Below are 16,516 nucleotides of genomic sequence, written 5' to 3' on the forward strand. Positions count from 1 at the left end.
GAGGGGTCTGGCTCTACATCAGCATTTTTTTGTACAAGCCTTTTTCTGAACAAGCAGAACTTTCCCGCAATCTGACTAAACTTATATTAGTCATTTCTTTAATACCCACAGATGCTCACTTTCCAGTTTTTAATATCAAACATATTGCATATTACATTACAAATGCAAGCTATTCATCTTAAACCCACAGTGATATCAGAGCATTAAAAATCTGTTCAGGTTTGATTTCTAATCTATGCAAATGTGGCTGGGCTCCAAAACCTAGTAAACTGACTTGCTGACTTGCTGAAGTAAACTGAAACAGAACCTTGTGGGTGACTTTACGGACATTCTATATACACAGTATAAATAGATCTTCTCACTGAAAACAAATGAGAGATTTGCCTCACAACTGAGTCCCACAGAATTTGCCTTCAGCGTGTGTTACTAAAAATGTGCAAAACTCAAATGAGCTCAAAACAAACATAGGCCATAAATACAGGTTAAAATGGTTAGTTTTAATTAGAGAGGGTTGTGGTGACAGACCAAACCTCTAACAACCAATTAGCAAGGTTGAATAGTCCACTTTTTTGGAAATAGATTTGCTATGAAATTCTTCCAATTTAAAGCACTGCCACACACATTTAGCTCATTTTTGAGTGTCCTGACTGTAGTGTTTTTAAGATGCTGTGATGAGTTAAAAATAATTCAACTTTTAAAAATCAACCTACTCTATAACATGGAACAAAAGCATGCTTTACGTGTTCTACTAATACAAACACTTCTGCTTGCAGAAGCACATCTCTGTAATTGACTGTGTAAATATGTTCTTTGATTTTATAGAGACAGAACTGAAATGTCATACTGCAAGCCTTTCATTTTTCTATTACATTTTAAAAGCAGTGTTTTGAAATATATCCTCCCTCAGTGAGCTCAAGAAACAGCTCTGCATAAACGCTGTGTGAAGTGGAGCGTTTTGTCACAGCCCAACTTCAAAATGAAGAGCAGCCTTAAGTTCTGTATTAAAACGAGAATATGGAAAAAAGTCTGTCTGGCAACATGGTGCACTTTACATCTCATATTGTTTCATATATGGCCTTATCTAATAAATATAATATAGGGTCAGATAAGGACGGTTAGCCGGCAGTACAAGTGGGGGGAAAAAAAATGAAAAAAGTCACAATAGACTGAACCCTGAAGTCTCGAAGCAGGTCACTGGGGCTTTGCTCTTCTGGCCCACCTTGATTATTTGATATGTGTGTGGCTTTAAATGTTAAGAAAGCTAAGTAGTCACATGCATTTTTTAAAGTTCAACCGACTGCCAAACTATCATCAGATTCCTATGAAATAATCAAAGTGTTTGGGTGGAGTAACAGAAGACAGCAGTTAATATAAAATGTAGATGACATAAACACACACACACACACATACGTTTGTTTTTGTGAAAAGTGGGGATATCCCATAGGCGTAATGGTAATTAATATTGTAGAAACTGTATATTCTATGGCCCTTTACCAACCCTGCACCTAACCCAACCCTCACAGGAAACTTTGTGCATTTTTACTTTCTCAAAAAAAAAAAAACCTCATTCTGTATGATTTATAAACATTTTGAAAAATGGGGACATGGGTTATGTCCTCATAAGTCACCCTCTCCTTGTAATACCTGTGTCATACCCATGTCATTATACAAAGTTGTGTCTTGATATGTCACAAAAACAAGAGCACACACACACACACACACACACAGATGCACGCATGCACACACACACACACACACACACGTGCACACACACACACACACACACACACACACACACACACATACACACACGTTTATACTGTAGTGTATGCTATCTGTCTGTCTGTCTGTGTTTGTCTGTGCGTCTCCTTCATACAGTATATGAAGTAAATATTAGAGCTTGTATAGTAGCAAAAGAACAGTATAAGCTGGTGTGTTGGTTCAGAGTAAATATAATCCTGCATTCTGTTGTCATGACACTCAGCAGACGTCTTATTTTCAGTCGGCTGCACACAAGAATCAGCACGAGAAAATGGGGTTAAATGCAGCATTTTTTTACTTAAATTGTCCTTTAGACAAGGCAAAATTAAAAAAAAAATATTTCAGGATGAAAATAGAAATAAATAAATAAAAATAAACTATATAAAATAATTAGTGAAAATACTAAATAATAAAATGTATCACTTTTCTCATGTTTATCTCTGAATCACAGGCAGGTGTGATATAAGATTGGCTATTTGTGCACTTTTGTCAAAGAATCGTTCAAACTTTTGATCTACTGTATCAACCCAAAATCTGATAACAGCTATGGCTGAAGTCTACAAAGTTTGAAAGGAGGTTTTTTTTTTTTTTACCAGAATATCAATACAATCCAGCTTTGCAAGCACTGCAAAGTTTGACAGAGAAAGAAAAAACTCAAGGCACATGATGTATGTAATATGTAAGATGATAGTCAGAACTGCACAGACACTACAAATCAATAACAGCTAGAGGGAACAAGCAACTTCAAACGCTCTGCACAAAAAAGTCTCATACAAACACAAACTTTCTTTTGAGAACTTTCAGTCATTTTAGTAGGAACCAAAACTATGCATGTTTTTATTTCATAACTGATTGATTGTCCAGTATAATCCTCTGCATTGCAGATTGGATGTTTGATAATTTGCATTATTTTAAGTATTACAGAACTGGATATTTACTGGGTGTCTGTCTTTTTCCTGCGTAAAGAATTATTTTATTTATGCCAAATCAAGTGAGAACACTTTGGATTATTATGTGTTAATACCACTCTACCTTTCTGTCTCTATTTCACACACAACAGAGCAAGAAACATGCCAACAAAGTGCGTCTGTTCTACATGCTCCACCCAGAAGATGGAGGTCCACCATCCAAAAGACTGAGACCAGACAATCCGGTATTTTCATAATTTCATTACAATACCAAGCCAAGTGGCATCTGCAAATTATCTTTAATGTAAATGTAAAGCCTAAAATACATGTATTTTTGTGCAATTTTTTTTACAAGTGATAAGTTAAAAATGTATAATATTTTTTTTCGTTTTTTTTTTTCAACTGCTTACACCCAAAATCTTTTCTTTTCACATAATTTCTGAAACCTGACACCCAAACACCAGAACCACACACCAAATCTGCAAAACTAAACACTAATTCACAAAACACAACACACAATTCTCTACACAAAAATCTATCTGGAATTAATATTATGGCATTTTTATGTTATGGCATAATATTAAGGTGTTTGCAAATGTTTGCTTTTGAGATATTTGTGTGATATTTTGAATGCAGTGCTTCATTTTTGAAAGAGATGTGAGGCGTTTAGCATTTTGTGTGTGCAATTCTTGGATTTGTGTTTAAAGTTAAAAAAAAAGGCAAAGTTTTGACTATTTCTGTAAGCACTTAGCAGTCAAAAAAAAAACAAAACAAAAAAAAACTGTTAACTAAATGCCATGTGCTTTGATATTACATTAAGTCCCAAACAGCTATACTTAAATGATAAGTGATATTCCTTAAGGTAGAAGATCACTAATAAAGTCTCCTCTCAATCATTTCTCCTAGATAACAATGAGATTATATGGAAAGCAAATTGAGACTTCAATTATTTCTTTGAAAAAAATATTTACCCTCATCTGGAAAGTTTCTAAATTTGTGCTTAGATTTGCCAAGATACTAAAGTCAAAGATCTAAAAATGAACTCAGATATATCTAATGAAAATATCTGAATTATGCTGTCAACATTAATTTTACACTCTTACTATATCCAATTATGTCATATTTGAGAACAACTGATCTATTAAAAAAAAAACACTGAGCATTTTTTTTCTTTCGGATAATATACTGAAGTTGATTAACCTCAAGAGAGACATTTTTGTCTTCAGTGAAATGCTTAATGAGGACAGTGGAGATTACAGGCCCTGGGCTTTGATTTTTCTGTTGTTTTCACTCCTCAGAGACAGAATGTTAATGTTCCATTCCCCCAAAAGGCAAATGACCGGCACAGCAGTCATCTAATGTCTTCATGGACTCTGAATTAAGCCATGATTAACACAAGCTGTTTAGAAAGCAGATAGACGACTTGGAGAGTCTATAAACCAGGAGATGTAGAATTCCAGGCCTCTTTAGTCTTTTCTGGCAGTGCTGAATATACCATAAAACATCTTAATGATCCCAGGGGGAATTGATTATTTGACACACAGACGCATACAGGTTGTTTTGACTGGTTATGAAGTGCCTGAGCTCTTGTAATTGCTTTCTGAAGGGTCTCTGAGGGGTGGAGATGTTGATCACTCGCATTCAGTCAAACCTCCCGGCTACCATTCTGTTTCAATCGTAGTCTGTGCTCTTCTACAGAGCTCATTAGTGGGACTGTTTATGAATAATTCTTTTTGGTACCAGGCAGTCCTTGGCCACGACTGCGTCTTCACTTTCAAACCCCTCCATCTGAGTGAAGCAAAGCCGACGGGCCACAAATCAAAACCAAATACAAAATGAAGAAAGAACAAGCCTCTAGCCTAAAGAAACCAGCGCTGGTCAACATTTCACCGACTGAAACTTTGAGTCCTGTCACTTCACAACTTTTTTGTCCACTTCACACAAGTCAATTCAGACTCCTCTGTCAAGAATAGATGGATTGAAGCAGATCTTTCTCACATTTGCTCGGCTATCAGTCTGGGATCAGTCAGAGACACCGTGTGCCCTGTCAATGGCGTCTCCCACAGGACAGAAAATCACAAGATCTCCTTTCACATCGCTTTTATTCTCTAAGACATGTACCGTCATAGACTCAATTGTTCCGTCAAGAGAGAAATGATTAAATGGAGATAAAAATTGAAACCCATGCTTTTTCCTGATAAAAAAGACTAGTTATCTCATATGCGTCTCCTTTAAAGTTTCAAAATAGATTTCAGTGTCTCAAACGGTGCCCAGATTTGCCAAATTACCCAAGTCTACAATCAAAAGTCAGGCAATTCAATTTGAAACCAAACATGTTTCTGATTTTGTTTAGGGATTTTAAGAGAACACATCAGAAAGAAAGTCAATAGTTACATGAAAAAATTTTCTCTGGCTTCAATTTCTCATTATGTTCATACTGCACCCAATCCCCAAATACAAACTTTTGGACTGTCTGTCATTTTGTAAATGTGTAGACAGTTTCTTCTTGGTTAACTAAACTTCTTGGAAACTATGTTTTTCATTATTGTGATTTAAAATATCACAAACTGTGACTTCGTATCTTCCAACTTCCTATCTCTAAAAGTGGCTTTATCTTACAGCGTGCCATTATTTCAGCCTTTAAACTTTACCTCATAATTACATTTTTCCATTTTTTTTTCACTGATGTGAAATCAGGCTTCCATAACATTCCATTCCAGCGTGTAAAAGCAGAGCCACCCCTGAGAATAACACTCAGTCTCGTTCTCAGTTAAACTCGCCTTGTTTTCGCGACTCCTTGACTTCTTCAGAGAGGAAGTGAGTTACACTGAGGCTGTGGAAAGCATGTTTGAGTTTCCTTTTCAAAGATGTCAAGCAGAAGTACACAGACTCGCAGGAGAAGAACAAAAGAGGAAAGTAGGTCAGAAAGGTGCTCGGAGATATATATATATATAAAAAATAAAAATCTTTCTTTGCTTTAGTGGCTCTCCATTAAGTGGAATGACGAAGGATGTTAAATCATTTTTTTTTCTCCTCTATTCTCCTCCGTTTTTCTAAATCTAGATTCTGTATGCCGTTTTTAACCGGCACAATTAATGTGCCTCTGTGACTTTCCTCCTTCTGTCTCTTATTTTTAGCTTGTTTTCACACCCTTCCCAACATTACAACAGAGGAATGAGAGAGTGGAGGAGAGAGATAAACAGACTCCTAATTAAATGCTCTGTTAACAACAGAACAGGACCAGACACTGCGAGAGCATCACACACACACGATTAAACATATTCATAACTTCACACAGAAAGCACCTTCACTCACACATGCTCACACACTCACTCTGCTTTCATTATCAAACCTAAAATAGGTCATATGTAAATGTAATGTGTAGGTGACAATTCACTGGTGAGGAAGAAAATGACAAGTTTGAATGAAAAACCGAGAGGAAATATAAAATCGACTTGCATTCATCTTTTTCAATGAATGTTGTAAAAAAAAAAAAAACAAACTTTTCACATTTAATCAAGCAGGAGTTCAGTTATGTTCAGTGTCTGTTGGTCTTTCTCACCTGTGTTTGGTGGTTTATTTTAGATGTTGCTGTATGCGTCGATTTCCACAGGGTTATTTATTGGATTAACACTCGCCTTGTCCTCTCTAGAGGAGCAAAGAAAATGTTTGCCCTTGTTCTGGGATCATAATCATCATAGTAATCCATATGCACAGGCCCTGCGGACCTGAAAACTATTGAGATTTCAACACACATGCCTGAAAAGCAAAGAATCACCAAAAGCAGGCTTTTAGCAACTAAAATATCAAATTCAAACAGTTTCAGTCCCTGTTGGGGACCACTGCAGCCCTGATGGGCTCTTAAAAGAGTTTAATCTTATTTTTATTCTGATTATGGTTTTCAAGGGCATACACAGTTAGAGCCGGGTGATATAACTAAAACCATTATCATGATGATTGTCAGCATTTTTTCTGAAAAGGATGGTTTTGTTTCACTCAGAGGAAACATCATTTCAACCAAACAGCTTAAATGCAAAATTAACATTTTATTTATTTATTTATTTATTTACATTTTTCTCAGTGTCCTAACAGTGTCCTGAAGAACCAACAAATGATAATATCATTTTCATGTTATGGCCAACAACTGATACATGGCAAATATTAACATTCTGTTGTAATTTGTCTACATAACCTTACATAACATTTATGATGTACAGTATGGAAAACAGATCATTTTAAGATTGGCTAAAAGATTGTTATTAAATTATGTATTTTATTTTATTTTTAGATGACAGCAAAAATAATCTAAATGTAAAAATAACGAAAATGTGAGTGCACAACTAAATATCCAATATACACTACCATTCAAAAGAATGTCAAAAAAATGATTTTAACAGAAGTTTATTATGCTCACCAGGGCTGCATTTATTTAATCAAAAATAGGTGGCCTTAACTAGTACTTACATTTAAACGAATATTTTTTACAATACACTTATTGTGTACATACATGTTTTACATTGCACTTATATATTTTTTAAATACCTACATGTAGTTACATTTATAATTACACTGTTAACCCGTCCCTTACACCTTAACCTTACCCATATCCCACCTCAGTAGCAGCAAAAGTGAATTGCAATAAAATGTGAACACAATAAGTACATTGTACTTATTTACTGATGTAAGTAAATAGTAGTTAAGGCCACCTAATATAAAGTGTGACCGTAACTTTTTGATTTGTAAAATATTAAGTCTTTTTTGTTGCATGCTCCTTCAAAAAATTATTCTAATATGCTGATTTGATGCTCAAGACACATTTTTATTTTATCAATGTATATGGAAATCTCAATAAAAATATGTTTTTGTAGATTTTTTTTTCAGGATCCTTTGATGAATATAAAGTAGAAAGGAACAGTTAGTTTTTTTCTTTACTGTCAGCTATGATAAATTTAATGCATCCTTGCTGAATTGAAGTATTAAAGTTCTAAATGAAAACAAAACAAAAAAACCTTACTAATGCCCAAAAAGCAATAAGATGCTAAAATATTGTGCAAATTGATCAGAAATATATATTTTATATGTCACACAGCCTTTATACAATGTATAGTAAGTGCCTTGGCTTCCAAAACAAACTGAACTGAGCTGCATGCATTGCACAGAGATCACATGAAGCACTAAAACACACATCATAATGAATGCAAACACACATATACAGTAATGGGCACAGCTTGAGCTGTGACAGTGAGCTGCAATCGGCCTGTTTTACATGAGCATAGCAGCGGTGGGATGGGAAAACATGTCTGTGAGCTCAGAGCACCACACACTCACCTCTCCTGCACACAGCAGTCACATTGAAACACACATTCACTGGCCGGCTCACTGGAATCAGGTCACACGCACAGAGAAACAGAACTAGGCCATGAAGTTTGAACTTATTTGTCTGTTTCTTTTCAGCAGGGAGGTGACAGCGAACACTCTGGTCCTCTAACACGCACACAAACACAGCCATAGCTCTGAGAAAATCACTCTGGCCCAGACGTGTAAAAGAGAGTCTGCTCCTGTGTGACAAAGAGTGCAGTGAGAACAGGTTCACATTTCACTCAAATGTGCCAGCATGTGCCACTTCTGGCATAACAAAACAGGGCATTCAGCAATTCATGTATATACAATGCACACAGTACACTGCCATTCAAAAGTTTGGGATCAGTATGATTTTTAATGGTTTAAATATAAAGAAATCTCTAATGTTCATCAAGGCTGCATTTATTTGATCAAAAATACAGAAAAATAATAACATTGTGGAAGATTATTATAATTTAAAGTAACTGTTTTTTATTTTAATATTCTTTGGATTTTCATCAGCCATTACTTCAGCTTAATGTGATCCTTCAGAAATCATTCTAACATGCTGATTTATTATCAATGTTGGAAACTTGTGTTGTACTGCTTAATATTTTTTGAAAACTGTGATACTTTTTTTTCAGAATTCTTTCAGGAATAAAAAATGAAAGCATTTATTTAAATTAAAGCATTTATTCAAATTAATGCAAGAGCACAAACGGAAGTTATCAGTCTGAATGTTCTGCTGAATCAGTCAACGATGAAAATCAATAGTAGATTTCATTGAAACTCCAACAGTTGAACACTAATATTGGACATAAATTAACACGTTAAATATAAAGTATTCAAAACAGGTTAGTTCATATATTTGGAGTAAAGTTGAATTGAACTGATGCATCAGTCATACAGCGCTCCGGACTGTGCGCCCCATGACGAGCCCGACGCACCACCACAAATACAAGAATGAGATGCATTCTAACATAACTGTGGCATTCAACACAGTTAGTGAGGGCTCATTTAAAATATTTCACATATATAAGGTGTTCAAATGACTTGTTAAAGTCCAATGAAATAACTTATATGTGCATACGATGTACGTCTGTTTGTGGATGGAGAATCCTTCACTGGCTACAGGAACTAATCCTCATTTGCATGCGCGCACGCGTATGTGTGTGTAAAATGTAGTGCTGAAGTGGAATAGTTGGGCAGTTTGATAGACGAATTACTATAGGCCACCCAATAATAATAATTATAAAAAAATATATTATTATTATTATTAGAGTTTAATACATTAATAGGAGAATGAGCCTAATATCGCCTTGGCCATCGACAGAGATATCTGCTATCGTCGATATCTCTGACTATCGTCGATACATGATACTAAGGACAAAATATTAAGTGTTGCAAGAGGATTTGATAGACCTGGTATTGAGTGACTTCTAGTTGAGGGTTCCAAGTCGTCTTTTAGTTCCTCAAGCAAATAAAAAATACCATGGCTTGGAAAATCATATGTTCGGATTATGTATTCTTTCCAAATAAATTAACACATGCAAAAAATATATATATATTCTCTCCCTTCAAACATATGTTCTCTCTTCTCTGATATCTGCGGTGCCTCCTTCTAACAACAATAATTTCAGCCATTTCAAGCGTAAAATAGTTTAAGACATGCTTTTCTTGGGCATTAAATGATGGCGTAAATACCAGTAATTTGACGAGCGCAAATATTAGTTAAATGCTTTGCATGGTTCATTTGAATAAACTCCTCCCATACATTTTTATATTATATTTTAATAAATGATAGATAGATTTTAAGTATGGTAAAATAGTAGTAGTAGTAAAATGTTATTTTAAATGGCAAAAATATTTCACATTTAATGATTGAACGATATTGTTTCTATATCTTTATCGTCATCTTTAAAGTTATTGTCCTTGGCATGAACAGGCCTTAAGTGTATATTTTTGCTGAGATATATAATATTTTTGAATTCAGGTGCAAGCAGCACAAACTAAAAGAGAAGGCGTTCACTCATATATGGCTGGACTCACCTTGAAATGCTGATTTTACTGTAATGAATGTGAAAGCAAAGCACAGCTGAGCATCTGTTTGTCATTGCAAGGTCAGATACATCAACTTTAACCACACTAAAACAAAATGTATTGTTTTATGGAGCCAAGGGGTTTGGGTTTATCTAATGATATTGTAGGACAGGACCCAGAGGAGCACTGTATTGCTCAATGATTGTTCTTTCAGAGCTCAGAGGACCAGCTCTCAGTTGTTTCTTTTTAGTGTGTACAGTCTCAGATGTTTCTCCTAAAATCCCTTTGAGAAATAAAAAATGGAAACTAATGAGACACGTGTTGTCATTTAGTCAGTATAGAGCTATACAATTAATATCGATAGCAATGTGCAGAAGATTTAATCTTGGATAAAATTTGATAAGAAGTGTTCCTTTAAAATACTATAAATAATGAAACAAACATATTCATTAAATATTAAGAATGTTTTTACTGTCTAAACCTTTTTATATATATAAACATTTCCCTGAGAAACCAACTTGTGTAGGATAATTCTTACATGCTGCAAATATGGTAAAGCATGCTGACAACACTTGCTGTAGCTAATTTGCTAAAACATGCTATTAATACAATGAAACAGGAAGTTTCTATAACTCAGGTATGCATTGTCCAATCAATGCTGTCATGGGTGCTGTCCAGGTTTTCAAACTCACTGAACAAGCTGAGGTAGAACAGAGCTGTCAATACTAATAACGATTTTTTTCACGGGCACCGAAAGTCATCGAGACGGCTGCCCCGAGGGAGCGTCAAATAGAGAGCTGTCTGGATATTCATTTGACAGAAAGCGACAAAGCCGAGATGCTGTGAAAGAGAGGGGGAAACAGAAAGAGAAACAGACCATACCTTCCAGTGGAAGTGCATCTCAGATTTTCCATGATTCCTATTTTACAGACATTTTGCTGATGAAGCGTCTCTCCTGAGTGGTGCTTTGCACTTTTTTTAAGTGCAGACATCTCAGCAGTGATGGTTGAGCAGAATGCATAGATACAAACCTGGCCTAAGACTGGGGAAGTCTGACACAACATGTCTGAGCCAAACTTTTTCTCTACGCTGGAGTGAAAATATGGCTGATTTATTTTTAAATGTCTGATTCATATCGAGCAGATGCTATTTGAGTAATGAACAACAATAGTTCACCCAAAAATGAAAAATCTCTCATAATTTTACTAACCCTTATGTTGTTCCAAACTGGATGATGTGTTTTTTTTTTTTTTTTTCGTGTTCTTTCATGGAAAGTTTAGCACAGTGCTAAATGTAAATTCAGTTATTTTCTTCATTCTTCATTTTTTTTACACACATAAATGCATTGTAGCTGAATTGAGGTTAATTAGGACTAGTGCTGGACAATGAGTCAATCGTTAATTCGTTATATGGTTCGGCTCGGTGTTCATCTTCAGTTCTCTCTTAACAGCAGTTCAGTCAGTGTACTGTTTGAGTAAATGAATTACCCCGGGATATTGGTTTATTTTAACTCAGAGGGAGTGTCAGCCACATTAATAAAGTTAACAGCTTAAGTCATTTGTGGATTAATGCGTATGCGAACCGTTTAAAAAGATTCAGTTCGATTTGGTGAACTGGTTCAAGAAGATCCGGTTACATCGAGTGATTCGTTTGCGAACCGGATATCACTACACTGCAGCGAACGTGCTCACAACAGACACGGAAGAGAAGACAATTCTGAATAAAGTCGTAGTTTTTGCTATTTTTGGACCAAAATGTATTTTTGATGCTTCAAAAAATTCTAACTGACCCTCTGATGTCACATGGACTACTTTGAAGATGTTTTTATAACCTTTCTAACCATGGACAGTATACCGTACACACAGCTTCAATGGAGGGACAGAAAGCTCTCAGACTAAATCTAAAATATCTTAAACTGTGTTCCGAAGATAAATGCAGGTCTTATGGGTTTGGAACGATATGAGGGTGAGTCATTAATGACATAATTTTCATTTTTGGGTGAACTATCACTTTAATTAAAAAATGTTGAAAATGTGAAGAATTTTTGGTATACTGAAGTATTAACATTGAAGCATTAAAGTAACCTGACACAATCCAGTATCTTTTTTCGAAACAGTCTTAATCATCGTAAACATCACAGATTGTCTGTTTTAAACTCACCCTCCATGCAGCTTCCTTCATGCTCTCAGGGTTTCCACTCCTCATTTCCTCTGATATCAATCTGGAAAGATCTCACACATACACACACTACATCACAACAGGAATCAGTCAGTCATTTCTTCAAGGTTCAAGGTTTTTCTGCTCTCTTCACTGAGATTCTGATTCTAATTGCACTCAGCAGCTATTGATTTTTTTTCTTGCTGGAACTGAGGCTCTAGAGACTTATTCAGATATATAAATAGAAACATCAATAAAATATCCTACAATTATGCATTACATACAGATACTGCAATAACAAAACCATGTATTATTACTATTCTTAGTATTCATTTATATACAATATTTATTTGGAGCATTAAACAGATAATTACATTTGAAAGATTTTGCTGTTACTTTATGTAGGTCTAACAGTCCAAAATCTTTCCAAGTTTACCATGAAACCTGCTCAAACATCCCTTGGGATCCACTGATCTAAGGCTGCTCGAAAGGAGATTTTTTTTGTGTTCATTCCAGTAACTAATTTTGATGTGTTTATAAGAGATGATAAGCTCTATTGTTGCTTTGAAAGGCAGGTTGGTGAACTGGGACAGTTCTTGGCTTCTCTTTTCACCTGATTTACTTAAAGCTGACCTCTTTCCTTCTGCACTGGATCAGGACCTGACTGAGAGCGGGGGGTTGGGAGAATGCCAAGGGCCTTGTCTGTGCTAGAATTGATAGTGGCCCCGTAATCCACAGTCCATTCTCCAGAGACGAGAAGGACAGTTCAAGCCACTGGCAGCAGCTCCCAGCACACACAATGTGGCCGTAATCATACGCTTGTCTGTGTGTGTTTTTACTGACATATGAATATTCAAAATATCTTCTGGCTGTTAGATTCTGGAATCTGAAGCACATCTAATCAGTTTTCGATGGCCAGAAAACACTGGCTGAATGTTTTATTTGTTTGTTTTCCTGCCAGCCATCTGAAATAAATGCGATGACAACCACGATCTTGGAACAAGTTTGAAACATTGTATTTAAGCCCATTACTGACTCCTTTGAATGAATAGCAGTCATTGCATTATATATATATATATATATATATATATATATATATATATATATATATATATATATATATATATATATATATATATACTGTATGTTTTATACTGTTATACATTTATACTGTAAGTTGTAAGGGAAACAGGTCGATTTAGCTCAAAGGGAATTATTTTGATTTTATTGGCAATTTGGACAGAATGACTGTTTTACGGCTGATCATTAAGTCAGCCAGCGATTCATTGAACGAACCGTATAACATCAACTCTGCTTGGATATTAAAATCCAAAATATAGTGAAAACACTAATTAGCACATTAACAAGGTTAGCAGATTAAGACATTAACTGGTAAGCACCAAAGACAAGTTACTTCTCTTTTCAATAGATGTAAGGTTTTATTCACACAAGTTGCAGAAAGAGAGAATGTGAAGAAAGTATGAGTTTGAGTTTGAAAATGTGAAATCCCAAGTTCATAGAAATATGTGCAATTGCTTAGACCTAAACAACCATCAATCATTTAATGAACCCCTGCATTGATTTCCTCAATGAGGATATAATTTATATTAGATGCACCAGTTCAGCTAGAATCTGGAGGTATTTGAGTTGCTTGTTAAGAGGGTTCCCTTGTTGTCCTCATTGCAGAAAGGGGTTTCCCAAGTTTGTTGATTGGCTGGAAGTCCAGTTGTAGTTCGAAGTGACTTGGAAAGCCAGTGACTGGGCATTGGATGAAGATGCAGAGTTGTGGTCTGGTTGAAGTTTTAAGGTGGTCACAGACTCGAGGTGAACTCAGAGACACAACAGACAAGAAAGGAAACTAAAGTAAAAGAAAGAAAAGAGTAAAGTTTGACGTGACTAGATGGTGTTTCTCCTCATGGTTTTGGGGAAAGCTGCTGGCATGCAAGCCTGCAGAGCACTCTGAAATGCCACTCGAAGAATTCACTGGCAAAATGCAGTGAAAAAAAGCATAAAGCTAAAAAGCATAATTTGATGGTGTCCTGAGTTTATAAACTGGGATTTGGACACATCCCAAATAGTGTCTTTACCAGTTAGACATTGCTATGTTTCTTTTCCGAATACATAAATCAAAATGTTATCTTATCAGTCACATGCTCCGAATTTTCCCGCTCTTGCAGTGTATAATTTGGATATGATTTATATAACAAAAATATAACACATATTATAAATCTAGAAACATTTACAGCATAAATTTTTAAACTCATACATACAGTACCCAACATAAATATAATCCTATAAACTAATCAATAGTTATTCAAAATAAAGACACAATGAGTGATTAGAACATGATAGTCAAATGTGTGGGTCACATACATGATATGGAGTTAATCAGTGGACTGATTTTCATTTATAAGTCCTTTTGAGAAGATTTTGGTGCATCTATATCTGTATAGATAGTTTCTCTCCCGTTCTTTGAATGTGACGATGTGCTTTGTGGGGAACAAAAGGTCTAGAAGGAGCCTGGTCTTTGTCCTGGGTGGGGGAAACCAATCCGAGGAAGTCTTTAGCTCGTTATTTCTCTCACTGATTTACATTTGATGCTCATGCTGTGTTACCTCTTTGACCTTTAATCTTGGTTGCTTACCCCAAAATGTACAATGTCCTTCCTGAGTTGGGATTATCAATAAGTGTTCTGTTGTGTTAATGCTGCAAGCAGTTCGAACTGTGGAGTTGGTTGGTTAGGCTAACTTCAGGTTGACTGGCGCTAGATTTATGACCTAGTCTTGTTATCCTGGGCATCTCTGTGAAATTTAGCTCTTTGGGTTATTCCAACACCAATCTGATCAAATCTTAAATTGTCTGATTCACTCTGATACCCTACAAAATGTATATAATAATTATTTCATATACACACATTTAATAAAAAAACATTTGTTCAATACACACACAAAGACTGTACCTATTAAATGGAGTTAACCACATTTTTTTTTTTTATCATTTATGCAAGAGACTAGATAAGATTTAACTTTTTGAAATTAAACTCATTATTCATTACCCTATAAACCATCAGTTACCAAAACCTTTCAATGTTACATACATGTGTAATTTTGTATGTTTCATAAATTTATCAAAAAGGTCAATGTATTTTACACCTCGGAGGAAAACTATACATGTACTATATGTCCTGTTTTTCTATCTTTTTTAGGACAGTGCAGAGAATGAGGTGGACAGAAATAAATGCTGTACGCTCTGCAACATGTTCTTCACATCTGCCATTGTGGCTCAGTCACACTACCAGGGCAAAACACACGCTAAGAGAGTTCGCTTGGTACTGGGGGAGACGCCAAGTCTGCCTACACCCACAGGTAAGAAACAATTAAATGCATTCTTGTTTTGTTGATTGATTGTTTCTTTTTTTCTTTTCTTTTTTGGACTGAGAGTAGATAAACAGTAGTAGTGGATTAGTCTCAGAAGTGTGTTCAGTAGGGCTGGGACAAACGATTATTTTTTAAACGATTAATCTAGCGATTATTTTTTCGATGTATCGATTAATCTAACGATTAATTTTTCCAGACCGATTCGATTTCGATTATCTCCCCATTAATTGACTTCTAACAATTTATACATGTTGATTTACATATCTGAAATAAAAAAACATAAATTCCTTAACATTGCAATATATGTTTATTGCTCTTGAAATTACAATATAAAAGACTGACTAAGAATGCATTACTTTGCACTTGTATAGAGATAGCATTCAATAAAACTTTGAAGCCTTGAAAACACATAGCTTACTGAAACAAGCTTACTGAACACATAGGGTCTAGCTTACTAAAAAAAAATTCTTTTTTTTGGTGAAAATAACAACAACTTGAAGTCTAGCACTCAATAAAAAGGTCACCCAAAATACTTGTTTAGAGCAATTGAAAGAATACAGTAACCAATGTAAACTTGAGGGCTTTAAGCTAATACAGAGAGTGCTTTTCCAAAAAAATAAATAAATAAAAATTAACAGTGGGAGCCAGCAGCCTGTCATGGAGAAAAAAAAAAATCTCTGAATGCTCCACGTGAAACTTTGACGTTCTGCCCTTTTCCTATCGTGTCTAATGATTTTGGTTAATATGCACGAGGGAGAGAGAGGGAGAGCAAGACAGCGATGGTGTAATTTGAAGACTGTGAGTGCGCGAGCGCGCGTGAAACTTTGGTGTTTCGCCCTTTTTATATCGTGTTTAATGATTTTGATTGATATGCACAAGGGAGAGAGAGAGCAAGAAACGCTCGTGTTGTTTGAAGACTGTGTGAGTATGCGC

At 35.4% G+C, this 16,516-nt stretch overlaps 1 protein-coding gene across 1 annotated transcript in view; it reads left to right on the top strand.

Moving 5' to 3' along the window:
• zgc:171482 (zinc finger protein) overlaps positions 1-16,516 on the top strand; it is a 58,944-nt gene that overhangs the window by 3,756 nt on the left and 38,672 nt on the right. The window contains exons 2-3 of the mRNA XM_052571904.1: positions 2,822-2,914; positions 15,412-15,571. Coding sequence (XP_052427864.1) covers positions 2,822-2,914; positions 15,412-15,571 — 253 coding nt within the window. The remainder of the gene's footprint in view (positions 1-2,821; positions 2,915-15,411; positions 15,572-16,516) is intronic.

Source organism: Carassius gibelio, chromosome B13, assembly GCF_023724105.1.
Source record: "Carassius gibelio isolate Cgi1373 ecotype wild population from Czech Republic chromosome B13, carGib1.2-hapl.c, whole genome shotgun sequence".
In the NCBI taxonomy this organism is placed as follows: Eukaryota; Metazoa; Chordata; class Actinopteri; order Cypriniformes; family Cyprinidae; genus Carassius; species Carassius gibelio.